Raw genomic sequence first — 20,872 nt, forward strand, 5'->3', positions numbered from 1 at the left:
TGCGTTTCAGTTGATGAGTAATCTTTTCCACAATGGCAGTTATAACCATATTAAAGCAAGCAGTCAAAGGTCCAGATACAAGAGAACGATGCTCCTTTCTTGTCCTCAATCTCAATATCCACCCCAACTTGGGTGGCTTTAAAAGAGAATTAGGCACATTCATGGAGGGCGCGGCTATCGACGGCTACGAGCCACGACGACTAGGCTCCCTATCCGTAGTCGGAGGCAGCGATGTTTCTGAATACCAGTTGCTGGAGACCACAGGAGGGGAGAGCGCTCTGGTGCGGGTCTCCCTCAGGCAACTGGTTGGCCGCTGCGAGAGCTTGGATGAGGGATGGCCGGATCCAAGAGGCTCTTCCTTCGCTCTTAATTCCAGCTGGAATCGAGGACCTGCGCACACGCAGCCCGAGGGGAAGGCTTTGCTCTGCAGCCGCGACTTATGCCGCACGCTCCTGCTGGCATCAAATATAACGACCGCGCAGGCAAGCGAGGCATGCGCAGAGCCGTCCGGCTCGTCAGAGGCGTCCTCTCGGGCAGCGGCGCGCACACGTCACGAAGAAGCGCCTCTGCTCTCTTTCGGGTCCTCCAGGCGGCTTCCGGTCCGTCGGCTTCTCTTGCCCGGGGTGCTACGGTTCTATTATGTCGCGACGGGCCTTGAGGAGGCTGAGGGGGGAGTCGCGGGGGCAGTCGCCTCTGGGAGGCCTCGATGTGGGAGGCGGCGGCGAGGAGGAGGAGGAAGAGGACGGAGGAGGTGGAGGAGGAGGCGAGGTGCCGTCGTTGTCGGGGGCTGGAGGCAGCAGGAGGCGGCCCCGGCAGGAGCCGGCGGGTCGGGTCACCAACCTCTTCGAGCTGGTGAGGGTCGGGTCTGCCGAGCTGCCGCCAGTGTGGCCCTGAAGCGGGAGGAGGCTTGCCATAATGGCTCAGGAAGAAGGAGAAGAAGAGGCAAAGGCCCACCGCCCGCTTCAGCTTCCGCTGCTTTCCCGTAGTAGCCTGGCAGATGTTTCCAAGAAGCTCAGAAGCAGCAGGGCGTGATGGCAGGCAGCAGGCATTTTATTTATCCTCCACGGTTGGAGGCAGTTTATGCTTCTGAATGCCAGTTGAGAGAGTTGCTGTTAAGCTCAGGTCCTACTTGCATGCTTCCCATAGGCCTCTTGATGGCCATCGTGAAAAGAGAAATGTTGTACTAGATGGCCCTTTGGCCTGATCCAGCAGTTAGGCACTTCTTATGTTCTCCCTACCCCAGCAAATGGTATTCAGTTGAATACCCTCGCAGTATGTGGAGGTTCCACTGCTAGCTGTCATAAAGTAAAGGGACCCCTGACCATTAGGTCCAGTCATGGCCGACTCTGGGGTTGCAGTGCTCATCTCGCTTTATTGGCCAAGGGAGCTGGTGTACAGCTTCTGGGTCATGTGGCCAGCATGACTAAGCCACTTCTGGCGAACCAGAGCAGCACACAGAAAAGCCGTTTACCTTCCCGCTAGAGCGGTACCTATTTATCTACTTGCACTTCGACGTGCTTTCGAACTGCTAGGTTGGCAGGAGCAGGGAGCTCACCCCGTCGTGGGGATTCGAACTGCCGACGTTCTGATCGGCAAGCCCTAGGCTGCGTCCCTAGCTGTCATAGCAAATCAGAATTTCCTGACTGATCAGCCCTAAGGTCATGTAGTCCAGCATCCTGTTCCCCATAGTGACCAAGCAAATGCTTTTGGGAAGTTTAGAAGTAGGACCTGAAGGCAACAGTCCCCCTCCCTCCCACCCCCAAAATGACTTTGTATTGGGAGCTCTATGTGCCATGAAGTTGTCTAATGTGCCATGAAGTTGCTTTATTAAAGCAAGCTGAGCTATTGGCAAATATTGTGTGGTGACATGAAGTTAATTTCTCCATTGCATGAAATGCACTTTCCTGTGACTGCTGCTAGTCAGCTTTGTTTCCTGGCCCTGCATTCTAATATTATAAGGGAGAGAGAAAAAGAAATGGGCCCATTTAATCTCTTTTCTTCTCCTTCCCCCCGTTTTATAAACTTGGAAAGCCATCATATATAGAATCAGGCCATTGGTCTGTCTAGCCCAGTAATGTCTACTCTGAGTGATTGTGGCTCTCTGAAGCATCAAACCAGAGGGCTTTCCTGGCCCTGCATTCTAAAGTGTGTTTTACAAGAAACTGAACTTGTGGTTTTATCTATCAAAGCATGACTTATCACCAGGCTGTGGTGTTTCCCTTTTATATGATAAGTGAAAGAATCCATACCTCTGCATTATTCTGCTATTCTGCAAAATGAAACAAAAATAACCTGTGCTTTTATTTCACGGAATGATTAGGGAATGTGTCCTGTTTGTTCAACTGGACTAATTTTTACCTGCACAGATAACCAATGAAGAAGCAGAGGATGATGTAGCATCTAAAGAGGACAAAGATGATTCCAGGCTGCAGGAGGAGGGTGACACAGGGAACAAAGAAAGTCTCAAGACTGACAGGCAGAGAGAAGGAGACAAGACAGAGCAACCGGACCAGATGGCAAGTACCCTATAGGCAGCTGGGACAGTAACACACATAACTGTGTAAAAGAGTAGTGAGTGCCCCAGATGTATCCCTGGAAAAGGCAGGGTGCTCTTTCCTTGGGAAACCCTTATACATATAATGTGAGGCTGTATAGATTCTGCTTCTTGGAAGCAGAAGCAGTGACAGCAGGAAGACTGCTGTGACATAAACTCCTGACAAACTTTACTTTCAGGAGTCAGATGTGCTACATGATTGCATCTAATTCCTAGGATAGCCACTATGCAAATGTGTCCTGTGTGTTAGAATGTGTGAATCAAGAGATGATTTATTTAAAAAGAAATGCTGAAGTAATGCTGAAGTTTTTCTCAGGACTAGATCCCTTAGTTATGTTTCTGCTTCTGGTTTGATGCTGCAATATATATATCTTAATTGTACCATTCACTTCTATTTTTAAAAGCCTATTTCAAATAACAAATCACGAAAGAAAAAGAAAAAAAGAAAGAATAAGAAGAATGCATCTGGCGAGTCTCTGGTAAATATGAACTAGGTTTGTGGGTTTAGCACCCAGAGGGGGATGCCAAGTGAGGCTGGCTAATGCATATAGGAAGGATAAGACAGGGCTGGATGAATCCTACCCTCCTGGCCCCCTTGGGATTTGAAATATTTATATACCCTTGTGTAGAATTGGCTCTTTAAAATGTGGTGGGAACGTAATTCCAGCCCCAGTGAAAGGTGACCAGCTAGATGTAGTGAACAGAGACTAGATGTCATGACAGCCACACAGCCACACCATATTAGTAAAAGAGGGTGAAGAAATTTGTGCTAGGACAAGTTAAAGCAGTATGTTTGGGTACGTGGAAGGCATTACAGACAGCTCCTTTATCAGGGGCTGAATCTCAGAATATTGCAGCTTTCCTTGTAAACTTTCATGTTTCTTAACAGTGCCCTGGAGATGAGGACGATGCAGAAGACATTGAAAGCATCCTTGTGAGGATTGAGAACTCCAATGGGCCACCTTGCCAGAGCCAGAGCACAGTTATCACGGACCATCGGCCTTTGCTCTACATAGAGCACAGGTAAGAAGCCGAGTCTTACGAAGGCGTTTTCCTAACCTAGGGACACTTGGGACTGGGAGCATGTTGACCAAATGAAGTCTGTGGCTTGTGGAATGTTTGTGGGAGGAACCAAAATTCCTGCACAAAAGTACTTTTGCTTTAGAACCGAGGTGGCTAAGCTGCAGCCTTCCATATGTTGCTGGCCTACTGCTCTCAGCATCCCTGACCATTGGCCATGCTCAGTGGTCACAGGTTTCCTCCTCTGCTTTAGAGAGTACTGTTAGAGCTTTTGTTGCTTCCTTTTTTCCATTTGTTTTGCATTTAGACACCATTCACAGAAGTCCTTTATCTTCCTAATGAAGTCCCTGTTTTATATTGTCACATCCACATGTATTCTGCGTGCTGTGGAGGTTTTGATATCTGGAGTTTCTGGAACTTGCTCTTTATTTGCCAACAAAGTACCTTCCAGCATGCAGACTGTATGTCTTCCCCAAAGATGAATGGGGAAAACAATCAGGCTCAGTGAGCAACTCGTGTCTGGGAGTTGAGGCATGTTTTGCCACCTACCTTAGATTTTCCCATTTGCTGCTTTGTAAACTATTAAAGAGATTGGAGAAGGACCTGGTTGCTGCTGTGGGGAGTAGGAGTCCATGCTAGATGGCAGCATATTATAGTCAAGGTAGTACCCGTCAGATGTTGTGGACTGCAGCATCTCAATGAGTATTGGCCATACTATCAGGGGCTGATGGGAACTGTGGTCTGCAGCATTTGGAGGGCACCATGTTGCATATTCTTGACTTAAGGGCATGTCCTCCAGCTATACCAACCAGCACTTCTTGCACCTCCTGTGTTGCTGCTACAACAGTGTCTCCAAATCCTTGGCCTGTCAAGTTACACCTGGGAAGGGAGAGCTGAAACAGCTCAGTAGATGTTCCGTGTGTGTGTGTGTGTTTGTCCCTTCCAGAAAATAACGCATGCCTCACAGGAAGCTCAATGCAAATACAATGAATTGTTGTCTTTTAAAATCATACATGTGTGGTGTATCCTCAAGAAGTGGAAGTGGTTGTGGTAGGCAATAATTGAACAATGGAGCTTGAGCATCTCTTCTTCACCTTCTCTGGTGGCTAAATTGTCTTGCCTCTTCCTATTTCAGCTTTTGCTTCTCCCCAGACTCCATGCACTTCTCAATAGTCCCCCCACTAGTTTTTGGTAAAACTTCTCAAAAGTCTGTGGAAAAACTGAACTTTTTAAAAAACAAACGAACATATTTTTATTAAAGATTTCTTGGTTTACAAAAGTTATGTGCAATGTCTCTTTTTCCAGTTACATTGTCTACAGACCAGTTTCATTTGCTGAGACATTAGTGTAACATTAGGAAGAAAAGGGGGAAAGAGGTGGAGGTGGCATGATGAGTGGGGGTGGGATCAGGTGGCAATGCTTCTATTCTACTTAGTGTATGAAAAGCTGAAAAGCATGTGTTATGTAGAAGGGCAGATCAAATTACAAGCTTCCCTCAGTTTATTATTACTGCAGCATTTTACATGAATGACGCACCATTTTCACTCTGACCATTGAAATGTCTGCCTTAAGCCCTCCTTTCACTTGGGGGGCGGGGGTAGTGGACCTGCCTGTGTATTTCAAACCTTTCTCCACAACAGGGGTCAGAAATATATTTGGATCAAAACAGAGGGTTACATTCTGAGAGATCAGAATTCTGCACTGTATTTCAGAAAGTGCAACTGAATTCCAGCCCTGTTTACAGTTGCTTGTAGGATTGCTGGCAGTTTAGTGGTGTGTTAGATGTCTTGCACTGTTTGATCAAGAGAGGGCAGTATTAGCATTTTCTGTATAGAAGCTATTTTGTAGCAATACTGAAAGGGCAAGGAGTGGTGAGATGAAAATACAGTATTAAGCTGCCCTGCTTCTTGCTGTGTTTGTTTACTGTAGTCCTTATTGGTTCTGCCCTTTTAAATATAGCCTCTGCTCCTCCAGTAGTAGAGATAAGTGAAACACTCAGAAGAGGTATGGAAAGAAATGTAAGGCTACGTTGGGTGTTTCAGCAAAGGGGTTGCTGAATATACCTTTTGGGGAAGGACTCTGCCATGTCTCCCTTCCTGTAAGCGTGAATCTGTCTCCCAGAACATCTTCATCAGGGATAGGAGAATTTGTGGCCCTCTAGATGTTGCTGAACTCCAGCTTCCATCATCCATGACCATTGGCCAGCAATCTGGAGAGCCATGGGTTTCCTGTCCCTGACTTACGCCTAAGCAAACTGAAACAAATTGGTGTTTGTCACCCGGCTGCCTCTGGCTCCATCTCTGCTCCTTCTCCTGTTGCATAAGAAGAGCCCTCTTGGAGCAGGCCAAAGGCCTGTCTGGTTCTCAAAGTGGCCAGTCAGATGCCCAGAAGCAGGACCTGAGCACCACAGCGCTCTCCCCACCTGCTGCTGAATTTTAGATTGTAAGCTTCTCAGGGCACAGACCTCTTTCTTGTTCTTTGTATATAATTAATATAAATAAATAAATAGGTTGATTTGTATTACAATTTTTTCCCAGGAACTTGAATCCAGAAACAGAGCTGAAGAGATATTTTGGGGCCCGAGCAGTTCTTGGTGATCAGAGGTAAGTTCAAACTCTAGAAGTGTGAAGCATGTGCTTAGTTAGGTCCTGTGGGAGACTAAAGCATCTGCCAGTTGTCCTATAAAAACATACTTTTTGCTTAAGCTGAGGAACTTTGAATGCCTCTTGCTTAACACTCCATTTTTTCGACTGTCTCTGAGACAAGGGATGTTGTGGAGATCTCAGACATGCTGAAGACGAGGGAAATGGGACCTCAGCACAATAGCTTCAGTGTTTCCTTAGAGATAGTGTCAGTTTTTAACCCTTTGTGCTAATCTAAACAATCTCTTTAAAGCCCAGCCTACAAGTGTGAGGGGCCCGGATGCGGACGAGTACTTGTAGGTCATTTGGATGTGGTAGGAAGGAGGACATGGTGGTGACTTTGAACCATGATTATGCTGCTGTTCCAAGTGCAGGAAGCAGCCTATAATTTCTTCAGGAGGGCAGGGAGCCAACACAGATATCTGAAGGTTCAGGAGCCATGGTCCCAGTATGACTCTCTGGTTTGTTTACAAAGAGCGCGTGAGCAGTTTGCAGCGTCAGACTTGTTTAAGTTTCCTCTCTACGTGGGAGATCTTGTGGGTGTTTGCTTCATTTTGGTGCATTTTGTAATTTTTTGTGCTGTGCTAGTAGTTGGTGCTTATAGTGCTGTTTGCTTCAGCAAGATAGCGGCAACTACTGGCAGAGCACAGCAAAGTGTAGAGCAACCTTCACTAACCTGGTGCCCTGGTTTGGACTACAGTTCCCATCAGCCCCAGTCAGCAAACTTGTACTGACTGGGGCTGATGGGGGTTGTGGGAGGCAACAGGTGGGGAAAGGCAGAAACAGAGAGAAGTCTGCTAATGAAAAAGATGGCTTTCTAGTTAGGTGGGAAGGAGATGATATCTGACCTTCCTAATTCTGAGAGACCAGATTGCATTTTTTCCCTTCTCATGTTATTTGTATATCACAAAAATAGCATTAAAAATTGCAGTAATATCTATAATGTGTGGTTCATTATTAGTGGCCGGTACCAGAATATATTTATGATACACATTAGGTAACCACAGGAGGAAGCCAGGGCAGGTCAGTCACATGACAGAGTCCTTTCATGGTAAAAGAATGCTCCAAATGTAGCCATCAGCTATGTGGACTAGAAGACCAATCTGGAAATTAGATAAGGGCTCAGGTAAATAAATGCCCCTTAAGACAGGGCTCATTGGAAATCTGGATAGGAGATGAAATGCTGAGCCATCATATGGAGCAGATTGAAAATTGCATTTTTTGTTCTGTTTTTAATGTTTTATTGTGGGGGGATTACTGTGTGTATTTTTATTGTTTTATTGGAATGTGGCCACCCTGAGATTGTTTGCATTAAAGAATGGGATATAAATTTTATAAATAAAATAAATATCAAAAGTAATTTTCATCTGTTCTGCTAAAATAACATTGTATTTTAATATTTTGTTGGAAGCCACCCAGAGTGGCTGGGGAAACCCATCCAGATGGGAAGGGTATAAATAATAATAAATAATTATTATTATTGTTATTATTTTATTTTGCCTGAGTGTCTCTGTTTGTGTATGTGTCTCTGTCTGTGTCACTGTGGTAAACCTTGTGGTATTCATTGGTCTTGCATTCACTCTCCACGTTCTATATCTTCTGCAGGCCACGGCAGAGGCAGCGCCAGTATGTCCGCAGCACATGGCTGACAGTGCCTAAGAACACTTGGCCACGCCATAGCAAAACAGGTGAGAGGCTTTCCCCGCTTCCCTCAGGTGCTCTGTGCACTCCCAGTGGCTTTACGCCTGTGTTGATTCCATCTTCATAGCTGTTACTTTAGTGCAATCTTCCCTTTCCACTTAGTTTCCTCCAGATGTTTTGGACTAGAACTCCCGTCATTCCCAGCCAATTTGGGGCAGGCTGCTTTATTTTGTATGTGAGGAAGTACATCTTCACATGTCAAGTAGCAGGCCCCCATGTGCTGAGCTAACATGTAGGAGCAGTGTTTGTATGTCACTCCACCCACCTTCCTCTTTCTGTGACCAAAAGGAGGTCTCTTCCTCTGTGCACAGTCTAGCTTTCTGGAAGATGTCGGAAAGGAAAATTTATCTCCTTACCCAAGTATCTATAACCCTGACTGCCCACACTTCTTTGCCTGTGTGCTTGCTTGGAGCCTCAATTTGTTTTTAAGCCTGGAGAAAGCAAGAATCCTTGCTTTGGCGTAAGAGCAGGAAACCTTTGACCTTCCCAGGTGTTGCTGAACTACCACTCCCATCAGCCCCAGCAAGCATGGCCAGTAGCCGGGAATGATGGGAGTTGTGGTTCAGCAACATCTAGAGCAGCCTTCCTAAACCTTGGATTCTTAGATGTTGTTGGACTCCAACTCCCCCTAGCTAGTGGGAGCAGTGGGCAGCGATGATGAGAGTTGAAGTCCAACAACATTTGGGGACACAGGGTTGAGAAAGGCTGGTCTAAAGGTTTCCCGCACTTGCTTTAGAGAGTCAGCTAACAGAACTAGTTGTTGGGTTGGGCATGTTCCCTTAGGCACTGTAAATATATTGCATCGTGCATTAACAGCCCTCTTTCTCTCCCCTTTCCATCCCCAATTCTGCCTAGGCATATCCATGGCGCTGCTAGAAACAAAGCGAGGGGTACAACACTTTGCATTTGAGCATCATCGAGAATACCAGCAGGTGCAGTTCAAGTTCTTGGATGCCGTGGAGTCCATGGATCCAAACAATCTGGTGGTAGGTTCTCAATCGGACAAGGCCCTGCTGCAATGATCAGAACCCACCTGTAAGAATGGCAGCCATTTTTGCTGTTGACAGTACCTGGTCTCTGAAAATCCAACCTGTATTGTATCAGGCGATCCTGTGTCAGAGCAATGAGCCAGTGTGGTGTAGTGGTTAAGAGCGATAGACTCGTAATCTGGGGAACCAGGTTTGCGTCTCCACTCCTCCACATGCAGCTGCTGGGTGACCTTGGGCCAGTCACACTTCTTTGAAGTCTCTCAGCCCCACTCACCTCACAGAGTGTTTGTTGTGGGGGAGGAAGGGAAAGGAGAATATTAGCCGCTTTGAAACTCCTGAAGGGGATTGAAAGGCAGGATATCAAATCCAAACTCTCCAGGTAGCTCAGAATTCCATCTGGAATTGCTCTGACCCAAGGCTGGCAGTGGCCACTGTAGGAGGTTCACAAGCAGGGCATGTATACTGTGATGTCCTTACACTCTGGTGATCAGAAAAAGTGGTTGCGGCCAGCATGGGCAAGAAGTGCCATGTCTTGGGACCAAATGAGATGTGTCTTTGCTCACGTAGTTTTCCATGGCTTGCAGGGGCAGGGAGCCAAGTCAAATTGTAGCCCTTTGCCCCATAGCCACAGTCATGATCATAATTTCTCCTCTCCCTGCACAACCTGACGAGGAGCTTCCTTTGGTATTCCCTATCAGCAAACAGAATAATTGAATCGTAGGCATGGGTGGGTGAGCGATTCTGGTTGTGAATGTGGCAGGGGGAAATGGTTAAGAAGGCTCCTTCCCCTTCTGTTTTTAAACTCAAACACAGCAGAAAACAAACTGCATGGCAAATGTCTTGTCTAGTTTGGCCTTCGGAGTACAGGACAATGAGTTTCTTATTACATGGAGATATATGACAAAAGATGGCAAACCCTGCTGCATTCTGGGCTCTAGTCCTTCACGGTACATAACATAGTCACAGATCCTGCATCCTTTTGCCCAGATCTTATGCACAATGTTTGCCCATGTTTGTAAGATTTGGACTGAAGGGTTCAGTGACTAAAGAGACCCTTGATGGTGGTGGGTTTCTAAAGCATTATCTGCTGCCACATTTTTGTATCTTGGAAGATTTTGCTACTAGTGACTGATGGTTTCACCTAATCCTTTTCCAAATGCAAGCTATATTGGTAGCATCACAACAGCCTGAGGCAGTGAATTCCAAAGGCTGACTCTGTATTTTGTGGGAGGGTAGCTGGAAGTTCCTCCTTTGTATCTCTCTTTCTGAAAATTCAAAAATCACTTTTGGGATTGCGATATAATTATGTTCGTTGATGCTTTGGTCTGTACTCCTGGTCCTGTGGGGAATCATAGAGTTGGAACGAAAGCCCAAGGGTCATCTAGTCCAGTCCTCTGCAATGCAGGAATCTCAGCTAAAGCATTCATGACAGATGGTCATCCAACGTCTGCTTAAACACCTCCATTGAAGGAGAGTCCACACCTCCCAAGGGAGTCTGCTCCACTGTCAAACAGCTCTTACTGTCAGAAAGTTCTTGCTGGTGTTTAGTCTCAATCTACTTTCTTGTAACTTGAAGTCATTGGTTCAGGAAGAGGCAGTCTGTTCTGTTACTCTATGGAGCAGAAATCTGATGTGGAACAAGGCTCTCCTGCAGCGCAGAGGTTGCCCTGCCTGTCATAAAGGAACTTTATTTCCACATTGGGCTTGCAGCCATTGTTGTTGACCTGGATGAACTCATCCATAAAGCAAGCCCCTGGCTGAGGACGCCCCTCCTGTCTGGGACAGAAGGTGGGGGTGAGCAAAGAGAGCGCTGAGTGGATTCTAACAAGCAAGATTTGAATAGGCAGCTGTGCTATTTTTAAACTTCTTTTTCCAGATTTGAAGAAAGGAGTGCCTAATTTCTCTTGGTACTTTAGCAGAACAGGCTCTGCTTTGAGACTTTACTGACCATATCCTGGTGAATTAAGTTGGGCAACAACTTTGATGGTACACACAAAGCAGGCAAATCATTCTTGGCCTAATATTAGCATAATCAGGACATTGAGCTTGGAGAGCCCCCAGCCTCCCCCCCCCTTCCCCTTCCCCGATGAGGGCAAACACGGCTCTTTGAAACTTCACTGTTCTGTTTTTTAGATAAAAGACCCTTTGTCTGGGGAAGACTCACGCTTTGCACTCTCACCACTCATTGCTTGGGCATGGGATCTGTGCTTGATGGGCGTCTTTGGCTTGGGGAGAAACAGAAGGGAGCAGCTAGAAGCTGCAGCTTTGCAAATTCAGATGACACTCAGTTGTCGCAATTCAAGCCTTGGCACAGTGGGTCATGGTCAGACCAAATGTCTGCTGAGTTCAGCATTCTGTGGCCTACAAGTGGTCAGACAGATACCCCACAACTAGAGCTGGGTGGTCCTGTTATTTCCCAGCTAATAGTGATTGGGATAGGGGTGGGTTGAGGTTGCGATTTGCAGGCATCAAAGCTTATGGTGTGTGCAGCCCCTTAGGCATGGTACGACCCTGTCCTGTCCCACCAGCATGTGCCTCCCCCACACCACACTGCAGCTGCCTTTGCTTCCTTCAACTCCAAGGGGTTAGGCCCTTGTTGACCAATTGACTAGTCAAGATGTCCTAGTGTGACTCCTCAGGTCATCAACTGCCTCACAGTACAAGTTCTGAAATTCGTTGTCTTGTATGTATATGGTGGTGCCTAATCAGGCTGACTGAAAACTTTGTAGTGATTCTGGTCAGCCCCACCCCCACCCTGGAGATCCCTCTTTAATCTTAGATCTGTTTTCTTGCACCATTCACAGTTGATGGGCTTGGGAGTTCATTCAAGGTGAAGTGCAGCCCATTGGAATTTCACTTAATACACCACTTCGGAGCAATCAAAGAACTGAATGTTCCACATCTTGGAGTAATTGTTTGTTCCCTAGCCTGTTATTATGTAGCCGGCTGTTTTCATGAAAAGTCATCCTCCGGATCAATAAAATATGAAGAGAAGGAAATGGCCATATCATAGATTTCAAAATGCTTGCTTCATCTGTCTGCTTGCAGCTTTTGCTCCAGATGAACCCTTCGCATGTAGACTCACTCTTACAGCTCAGTGACGTCTGTCGGATGCAGGAGGACCAGGAGATGGCCAGAGACCTTGTTGGTAAGAAGCTGAGGGCAGCCAAAGTAGAAGCTGAGAGGGCTGTGCTGTATTGCTTGAGCTGCTCATGGAATTATGGTTCTCCCCAAAACGGAGGAGGAAGTCTAGAAGGATGCATGTGTTCTAAAGAGGGCCATGCCTTCCAGAATAGGGAATTGTGGGAGCCATATGTGTCACCAGCTAGTAATCCAGAGCATTGCTCTTCACCCCCTGGGATGCAACTGTTTCATAGGACACCTGGATTAGGAAGCACCTTCCACTTCCTCTTTAGAGTCAGTCTTGAAGGGAACAGGGCCTTCTCAGCTGTGGCACCTCATCTATGAAGTCCCCTTTCAGTTCATCATGTTTCCACTCTAGCTATTTCAACAACAGTAGAATACTAATTTTAGTATTTCTAGCATTTAGTGGAACCTGGGTTAATGCTGATTTGACAGAGAAATGGGATAACAATATTTTAACAATTAAAAAAAAACTCCAAAGATGAGTGGTGTCTCCTGCCTCCAGGACAGGGGTAACCAATATAGCGTCCTCCAGATGTTATTGATCCACAACTCCCAGCATCACCAATGGTCAGAGATGATGGAAGTTGCAGCCTACAACATCCAGGTGGCATCATGTTAGCTACCCCTGCTCTGGTGCTACAGGAGGGAACACACACACACACCAATTTCCCAGGTAGCTTGGACCAGAGTGGGATTGCTCTTGTGGCTACCTCTGCCTGACCTTTTTGCTGCCACCTAAACATGATACTCACAACAGCAAAAACCAACACGAAAACTTGCTTACTGTGTGTTATTAAATCTGTATTGCATCGTTTGTTTACATTACATAGTGTATATATTAGATTTCTGTTCTAATACTTCAAATGCATTTGCATCACTCAGGCAGCTTGCAACAGTTCAAATCACAGTATCATTAAAAATCTACAATATTGCTTTGTCGGTGCTAGAAATGGAGGAAGGCCTGTCCACCACAGCTGAATACCAGTTGCAGAAAACCACAGAAGTGGGGACTGCACTTGTACTTGAGCCCTGCTTGCTGATTTCCCATAGGCTGGCCCTGTGAGAACAGGATGCTGGACTAGATGGGCCATCGGTCTGATCCGGCAGGCTCTTCTTAAGTTATTACGATCTAAGGCAGCATGCAAGTTGGTAGGGAGGTGGTATCCTGCACCCAAGCCATATGGGCTTAAAGTATTAAAATTTAATACCTCGCCTTGTTTTTGAAGAATATAATCAGTACATGAAAGGCTACAGAAGGTGACTCAGCCATGCCCCATTCTTGGTGCCTCTTTTGCAGAAAGAGCCCTCTACACCCTGGAGTGCGCCTTTCACCCAATGTTCAGCCTCACCAGCGGGACCTGCAGACTGGACTACCGGAGGCCAGAGAACAGGTAAGAGTCCCATTGACAGTGCCGAATGGGAGTTTGCTTGCTCAGTCAGGACTTCTCATTCTAAAGATAGATGACTTCTTTGCACAAGCCAGGAAAGGAGTCGAACCGGAATGGGCTGCCCTTCATGGCTGATCAAGCCTGTTGAATCTGTCTCGAGCTGCATTAGTGGGCCTCTGTTTATGCCCTTTTCCATGCTCAGACTGAATTGTTGTTGTTATATTGTTAATCATTAATCTTTGCTTTTTTTGCTGTTCCTCTCAGAGCCTTCTATCTGGCTCTGTTCAAGCATATGATTTTCCTAGAGAGGAGAGGTTGTCCTCGCACTGCCCTGGAGTTCTGCAAACTTATTCTGAGGTAACTACTGGTTCTTATAAGGCAGCTTGAGGCCTCTGGTCTGTCTTTTAGACTTGGTGGGAGGACTGACCGGCACACCCGTCTCCCACCTCTACCCTGAGCAGGTGTGTGTTTACATACTGAGCCCTTAATTTCTCTAAAAGTTTTTAAGGGGGCAGTTAACTCCCTTATGTAGACATGGAGAAGGGTTGATTAATTTGCTGGTTGGTCTTGACTATTGCTGGTTGGTTTTGCAATAGACTCACATGGTTTTTAATCTCCCCACCCTTGAATTCCACTCCCATCTCCAAAGCCTTGATCCAGAGAATGACCCGCTGTGCATACTGCTGATAATTGATTTGCTGTCGCTACGAGCAAGAGAGTACGCCTTCCTGACGCGCATGTTTCAGGAGTGGGAGGTGAGTTGCTAGTGGGTGGTCCTGGCAGGAAGTGTGCTGAGAACGGAAGAGTCTGGCTGAGTTGCCAGAAGGTCACCCCACCACCTGCAGAAGAATTAGGTGTGAGTCACTCTGGCCACAGCCTGTGGTGCTTCCAATTCCTCTGGAGCTGGTCGTAACTGCAGCCTGTTCATGAGCAACTCTTATAATGCAATTTACCACTAGAATTACTGTTGACTTTCCGTGTTTGGTTTTATGGACTGTTAATGTGTTGCATTTAACTGGTAATTTTCTTTGTGGCCCCATTTAGGGTCAAAAAATGGGATACAAGTTTCTTAAAAATCAGCTCAGCTGTCAACCAGATACTTACATAGCTTCTCTTCCTCTTCTCCCCCCCCCTTCCTGCCCCCCACTTTTAGGGTCATCGGAACCTGTCTCAACTCCCAAACTTTGCCTTCTCGGTCCCTCTGGCATATTTCTTTCTGAGCCAGCAGGAAGACCTCCCAGAGTCAGAGATCAACCAAGCCCACGAAAGAGCTGCCAGCCTCATTCGGCAGTCACTGGTCATGTTCCCAAATGGTGAGTCTGTCTGTGTAAAATGTTCAAAGATGGGTGTACAGAAGGCCGCAGCTGTGAATAAAGCCCTTCATATTCCCTCAGCAGTGGTGGCTCAGGGAGGGCAGTAATGCTAAACCTCAGAGGGGGGTTGGGTTGCTTTAATCAAGATTTCCCGTGACTGGTCGTCTCCTCTTTGTCCACGCTTTCCCTTCAAGACACTGTCACGCTTTAGCCAGGAGCAGCACATGGGTCCTGCCTTTCATCATGCTGTGACTGCCTCGTCCCTGGGAGGGGCCTGCCCAGTTTCCCCTTCCAGCCCCAGGCTCCAAAGGGATATAAGGTCTGCCAAGACAGCCTTGCATGGCTGAGCAGGGAATGTCTTCTGCTCCAAACAAAGGGAGTCCAGTTTGGGCTGCTGACCCATGACAAGGCACACCCTTTCTGCTCCTTCACAGCGACTTCAAACAAAACCCCTTAAAAATAATAATTAGGGGCCAGGAAAAGTTCTGTTGTGTGGTTTTAATGGCACCTCACTCCTTGCAAGTCTATTTCATTCAGAACTTGTTTCTGTGGTGGGAATAAAAGAACAAGAGGCAGAGCAATATTGTGACCCATTTTGAGTACCCGTGCAGCAGCATTTGTGGCGGTTGGAGGTCTTTCCCTCTCATTTCTTTCTCTTCATGCCTCTTCCAGTTCTTATGCCTTTGTTGGATCGCTGTAGTGTGCAGCCAGATTCCACAGTAGCATCCCATGCATTCTTTGGACTGGACGCCCAGTTGAGGTAAGGAGTGTGTGAAAATGCTCTTTGCAGTCCAAGAACATGCAAGTCTTACAGGAATGGAGTGAGGCGTTTTGTGGTGTCAGCAGCTGAATCTTCTTATTGAGTACTAGCAAGATTGGGGGGAGGTTTTTCAGAATACCAAGGGAAGCATCAGAACCAGAGGATTGCATGTCAGCAACGTCAGGTCAAACTGAGAATCAGTTGCTTACATGGGTGCTCGTGTTGTCAGTTTCTGGGGCCAATGGCAGTCAGCAGAAGAGCAGAAGCTTCTTCTAATGCTTTCAGCAAGCGTCAAGGGATCTCTACAGCAAAGAGGCTGGGCACGTTTCTGGTTCAAGACTGTCTGGTCTGTTGTTGCTACAGTGTCGGAGGGGCAGGTCACAGTCTATGGAATGGACATAAGGATGACTTCTGACTCTGGCCTTTCCCCCCAGGACAAGGGCAGAATAAAAGTGTAATGTGCCCTGCTAAAAGTGAAAGTGCCTTATTGGGTGGCTCAGCTCCGCTGTCTTCATCAGCCTTGATGCCTAGTAGTGGAACTGAGGCCTTCTGCTCTCGTTTCTCTTCCTGTGAGGACTTGCCCTCAGCAAGTCTACCTCTAAGGCAGCAAAATGCTTTAAGCTGCCATGTTTAAAGGTGTCTCGTTTCCCCTCTGCAGTTCGCCCCCTGTGCTGAACCAGCTGGTTGCCCTCTATCTTGGGAGGACCCATTCCCTCTGGAAGGACCCGGCTGTCATGGCCTGGCTCGAAACAAACGTGCATGAGGTGCTGCGGATAGTGGATGCCAAGGACCCAATGTTGGAGGAGGCTGAGCAGAAGTGAGTCTCTGCACCTGCTCCAGGATGATGGCGGGCAGAATTCATTCCCGCTCTGGCTCCAAGCATTCCCTGCCATATTCTGCTGGCTCCTGCATGCTGTTACCCTCCTGTTGAGAGAAGAGAGCGTTCAACAACCAGGGGGTGGGGGAGAGACATAGCTGGGCAGTGGGCTGTGCTTGGTGCCTGCTTAGATGTGCCAGCTAATTTGAGGGTGGCCGGGAAAGAAACCTTTTTGAAGCTATCATGTCAAGAACTGCTAACTGGGCTGACTGAATGCAGCTACTTTTGGGGGATTCTGGCAATCTGTGAGCAGTCCTGGGTGCCAATGTGTTTCTGCAGAGGAGGCCTTTGCTTACGTGTGGCTGGGAAAGAGAGCTCCGAGGGATGCATATAGCAAATTAGAGCCACTTCTCTGAAATATTTTTGGCCCTTAGGCGAAAGGCAAGGTACCAGAACGCTCCCAGGAATGTCTACCGCCATGTGATCCTCTCGGAGATAAGGGAAGCCACAGCAGCATTGCCTCCGGTGAGAGAATGGATGGGGCAGGGGCATAGCTGCCCCTCACAAACCTATTTTTTATGGGGAGCATATCCTGTCGGTATCTCTTCCTTCTTCTGATTCTGCTCAATATGGCCTTTCTGGGCTCCCATATCACAGTTCTTTGGGCATAAGGAGCTGGCTGGTATTGAGCTGGCAATGGCCCATCCTGCACAGTGTTGTTAACTGGAGAGCAGAGGCTTCTCCCAGCACTGTTGCCTGATACCATTTAATGGGAATGTCTGGGACCTTCTGCATGGCAAGTGTGCACTGTGCCTCTCGTCAGTATAGCAAGCTTATCAGCTCTACTGCCATTTAGGCCCCTCCCACCCACAAGGGGCCTTGCTAGCCATCCCAGGGCTGCATCTGCCACCACCTTGAGAGCAGCCACATTTTTTCTTTCACAGTTCTCCCAGCTTGTACAAAGTTCCCTTCTTCTTTTGTCTCATATTTCTATATTGTAAGCCTACAGGCAGGAACCTGTTTTTGTATGTTTTTTTGTGCAGCACCTAGTGCATATTTGGCACTTTATAAGTAATCCAGTAAAAGGTAAAGGTACCCCTGCCTGTACGGGCCAGTCTTGACAGACTTTAGGGTTGCACACTCATCTCACTCTAGAGGCCGGGAGCCAGTGCTGTCCGCAGACACTTCCGGGTCACGTGGCCAGCGTGACGAAGCTGCTCCGGCGAACTGGCACCAGAGCAGCACACGGAACGCCGTTTACCTTCCCGCTATAAAGCGGTACCTATTTATCTACTTGCACTTAAGGGTGCTTTCGAACTGCTAGGTTGGCAGGCGCTGGGACCGAACGACGGGAGCGCACCCCGCCGCGGGGATTCAAACCGCCAACCATGCAATCGGCAAGTCCTAGGCACTGAGGTTTTACCCACAGCGCCACCCGCATTCCCAGTAGGAAGTAATCCAGTAGGAAGCAGCAAAGGGAGGGAAGCAAAGCAGGGCCACTCCATCGGCTCTGCCCAGAGATCAGCTACATCAGGCGTCTCTCCCTGAACTGTTTCCACTCAACCTGGCCATTGTGGGAACAAATATTTTAATTTTTAAGAAGGGGTGCCTGAATTTGCTTCTCTTTTCCCTTTGGGTACATGTATTTTAGACCGTAAGCCTACTGACAAGGATTGTCTTGTTAGTTACTGCTCTTCTGTAAGCTGCTCTAGGAGCCTATTTGCTGAAAAGCAGGGTAAAAAAATGCTACAACTAAATACAAAGATGGTGATGAGTTCTGACCTGGATTCCATTTCCCTCCCTCTCTCAAGGAAGTGACCTCCCAGCCGATAATGGGGTTTGACCCCCTGCCGCCTCTGGACTCCATTGTTTCGTACACAAGGCCAGAAAGGTACCACCTGTTGCTGCTTCCTGCACACCTCCATCCAATTCAGTAGCTTGGATATTTACTTAGATCTGTGTCAGCCTGGGGTAGACAAAAAACCCCAGGAAGGACCAGAAGTGGTCCAGTTCTCTGAATCTTTTAAACATGCATTGTGTTTATGAGTTTTTATACAGGCAGTGGAAGCTGGTCCGTTAGGGCAAATGGGGCACTGCTCCACCATTCTCGGTTTTCCCTCAGTAATCTCCCCCGTTTACTTACAACCAGTCCAACAGGTGTCACTGCCTGTCAGCTTTCTCCTCCTCAGCCTCAATTCTGCCCTTGTAGAACTCAGCAAGGAGAAGGATGGGGACAAAACTAAAAAGCTAGAATTAGTTGGCTCCACCTCTCACTTAACTCTGGCTCCTCTTGGTCTCCCTGCTTCTTAGTCCCAATGGACACCAGTCAGCTGCCTTATTCCAGGCCAGCCTACCTGCCCATCACACTCATTATTGTCTTCTTGAGTAGCAGAGGTGCTCTGGGGAATTGGGTAGAGAATGTTCTTTCCCATCACCTCCTATTGGAGATAACAGGGATGGAACCTGGGGCCTTTTGCCTGCAGAGTACATACTTTGCTCATAAGCTGTGGTCCATCTCCTTCTCAGTGCATCAAAGACCCACCCACCCTTCCCCATCTCACTTTGTTCTTCCCACGCAGGGGGCCAACTATTTATTCTTTTTACTTTGCCTTTTGTATCCCACCGGTCCTCCAAACAGTTCAGATGACACAAAATCGGCCTCTTGCCCCTGTGATTGGTTGAAGTTTACCCAGTGAGTTTCATAGCTGAGTGGGGATTGGAACCAGAGTCTTAGCTTAGCCCAGCATTAAGATCCGTTGCACCAGACTGTCTTTCTGGATAGTAGTCCAAAATTGCACGCTCCCTGGCTCATGAAGTGCCATGACGTGCCCGCTCTCCTAGGAAAGAGGAGGAGGTCCATTTGTGACCAGACTTTCTCTTTTTTTCCCAGGGCAACCCATCCAGCCAATGAAAGCACTTTATCTCTCTTCTTTCGCTCACTCTTGCCAAACTTCAACTTGCAGGTATGTTGAGTGTGAAATGACTGGCCAAGGTAAGGCAGGTGTGTTGAGTGGCTGCATGCTTCTGAGTACTAGGTGCTGGGAACGGCAGGAGGGGAGAGTGCTCTTGCACTTGGGTCCTGCCTGCAGGTTTCCCATAATGGGCACCAAGTTGGCAACTGTGAGAACAGGAGGCTGGACTAGATGGTCCCTCTTTTGCTTGATCCAACTCCCATCAGCCCCATCTAGTGTGCTTCTACAATCCAGTCTGCCAGGTTCTCCCACTGAGAAGACTGGAGTGCCCAGGCCTTCCTCCCTAAGTGTATGGTATTTCTAAGGAGCAGAAGAGGTGGAGAATTTTCAGCAAAGAGACCGAGATAAGCTTCTTTCTAGCATTTCTTCTGAGGACCCCAAAGACTGGGCTGGTTCTCCTTCAGTGCCCAGCACCTCTTCCAGTCAAGCTGCCTTGTATAACTCCCTGCCCTGTGCTGTGTTTCAGGGAGAAGTCAGAGCCGGTGGAGAGGAAGAGCCGGGTGCAGGACAGAATCTGAACCAAGGTGTGAACAGACTGATGGCAGCCATGCGGGACATGCTGGCAAATATCCAGTTCCAGGAGCCACCACGGGACGACAACCCCGAGGGGGATGGGGGAGAGTGGGACTAGGCCCTTGCACCCCAGAACTTCCTTTCCGCCCCTTCTGTAACTTCCCTTGCCGCAAAATAAACAATCATAAGCCAAAGGGGTAGAGTGTCTCTGTGCCTTAAACATGCACACACCAGAAAAAGGGCATGGTTATCATCTTGGCACAACTGATAGGGAAGAAATGGCCCTTTGCTCTGAAAGCTGCACACAGTTGCTTTCATGAGATCCAGGTTTCGCTAACATGCAACTGTCCTGCCTAAGGACAGAGAGATTTTTTGTGTCAATTGCCTGCCTTTTCTCAGTGGCTCCTGCCACTGAAACCACATAGGCTAGAGCAGTGTTTCCCAACCGGTGTTCCGCGGCACACTAGTGTGCCGTGAGACACCGGCTGGTGTGCCGTGGGAGGAAGGCGGGCGAGTCGGGCGGTGAGAGGCGGCGGCGGCGGCGAGGATCCGCGGCGAGCCGGGGGCGGCTCCGCGGTGGTGGTGCCGAGCGGCGGGGCAGCGCGCGCAAAAGGGAGGAGCGCGAGACAGCGGAGGAGGAGGAGGCCGGCATGTCCGGGCAGCAGCAGCAACAACAGCAGCAGCAACTCCCGCCGCCGCCCCCTCCTCCGCCCGCTATCGCCGCCGCCGCCTCAGCTGCCCTCGCTCTGCTGCCTCCTCCCACCCCGGCAAGGGGGAGGGAAAAAACTTTCACTTTTGTGCGTCCCTCCCGGCGTGACGCTGCGCGCTGACATCACGGGGCGGGGCTTTAATGGTGGTGTGCCGCGAGATTTTTTTCCGGCTAACAGGTGTGCCGTTGCCCAAAAACGTTTGGGAAACACTGGGCTAGAGCACCAGTCTTCAACTATTGGATCAAGACCCACTACCAGGTCATGGCCTGATCCAAGGTGGGATAGTGCAACAGCAGCAGCATCACCATATAACTATACGGTGAGAGAGAGGGGGGGGGAATTGTGT

The 20,872-nt window shown here is 48.2% G+C and overlaps 1 protein-coding gene across 1 annotated transcript; it reads left to right on the forward strand.

The window, feature by feature from the left end:
* Nucleotides 1-552: 552 nt before the first annotated feature.
* TCF25 (TCF25 ribosome quality control complex subunit) lies at nucleotides 553-20,010 on the forward strand. The gene is made up of 18 exons (XM_083513636.1): nucleotides 553-852; nucleotides 2,367-2,516; nucleotides 2,959-3,033; nucleotides 3,444-3,577; nucleotides 6,112-6,177; nucleotides 7,822-7,904; nucleotides 8,773-8,903; nucleotides 11,955-12,054; nucleotides 13,351-13,444; nucleotides 13,706-13,798; nucleotides 14,091-14,196; nucleotides 14,595-14,754; nucleotides 15,427-15,514; nucleotides 16,173-16,331; nucleotides 16,766-16,856; nucleotides 18,143-18,222; nucleotides 19,222-19,294; nucleotides 19,770-20,010. Exons 1-18 carry the CDS (start codon nucleotides 640-642, stop codon nucleotides 19,932-19,934), a joined length of 2,061 nt encoding a protein of 686 aa, XP_083369762.1. The 5' UTR covers nucleotides 553-639; the 3' UTR covers nucleotides 19,935-20,010.
* The last annotated feature ends 862 nt before the right edge of the window (nucleotides 20,011-20,872 follow it).

Source organism: Podarcis liolepis (assembly GCF_965112155.1).
Source record: "Podarcis liolepis genome assembly, chromosome: 7".
Lineage (NCBI taxonomy): Eukaryota > Metazoa > Chordata > Lepidosauria > Squamata > Lacertidae > Podarcis > Podarcis liolepis.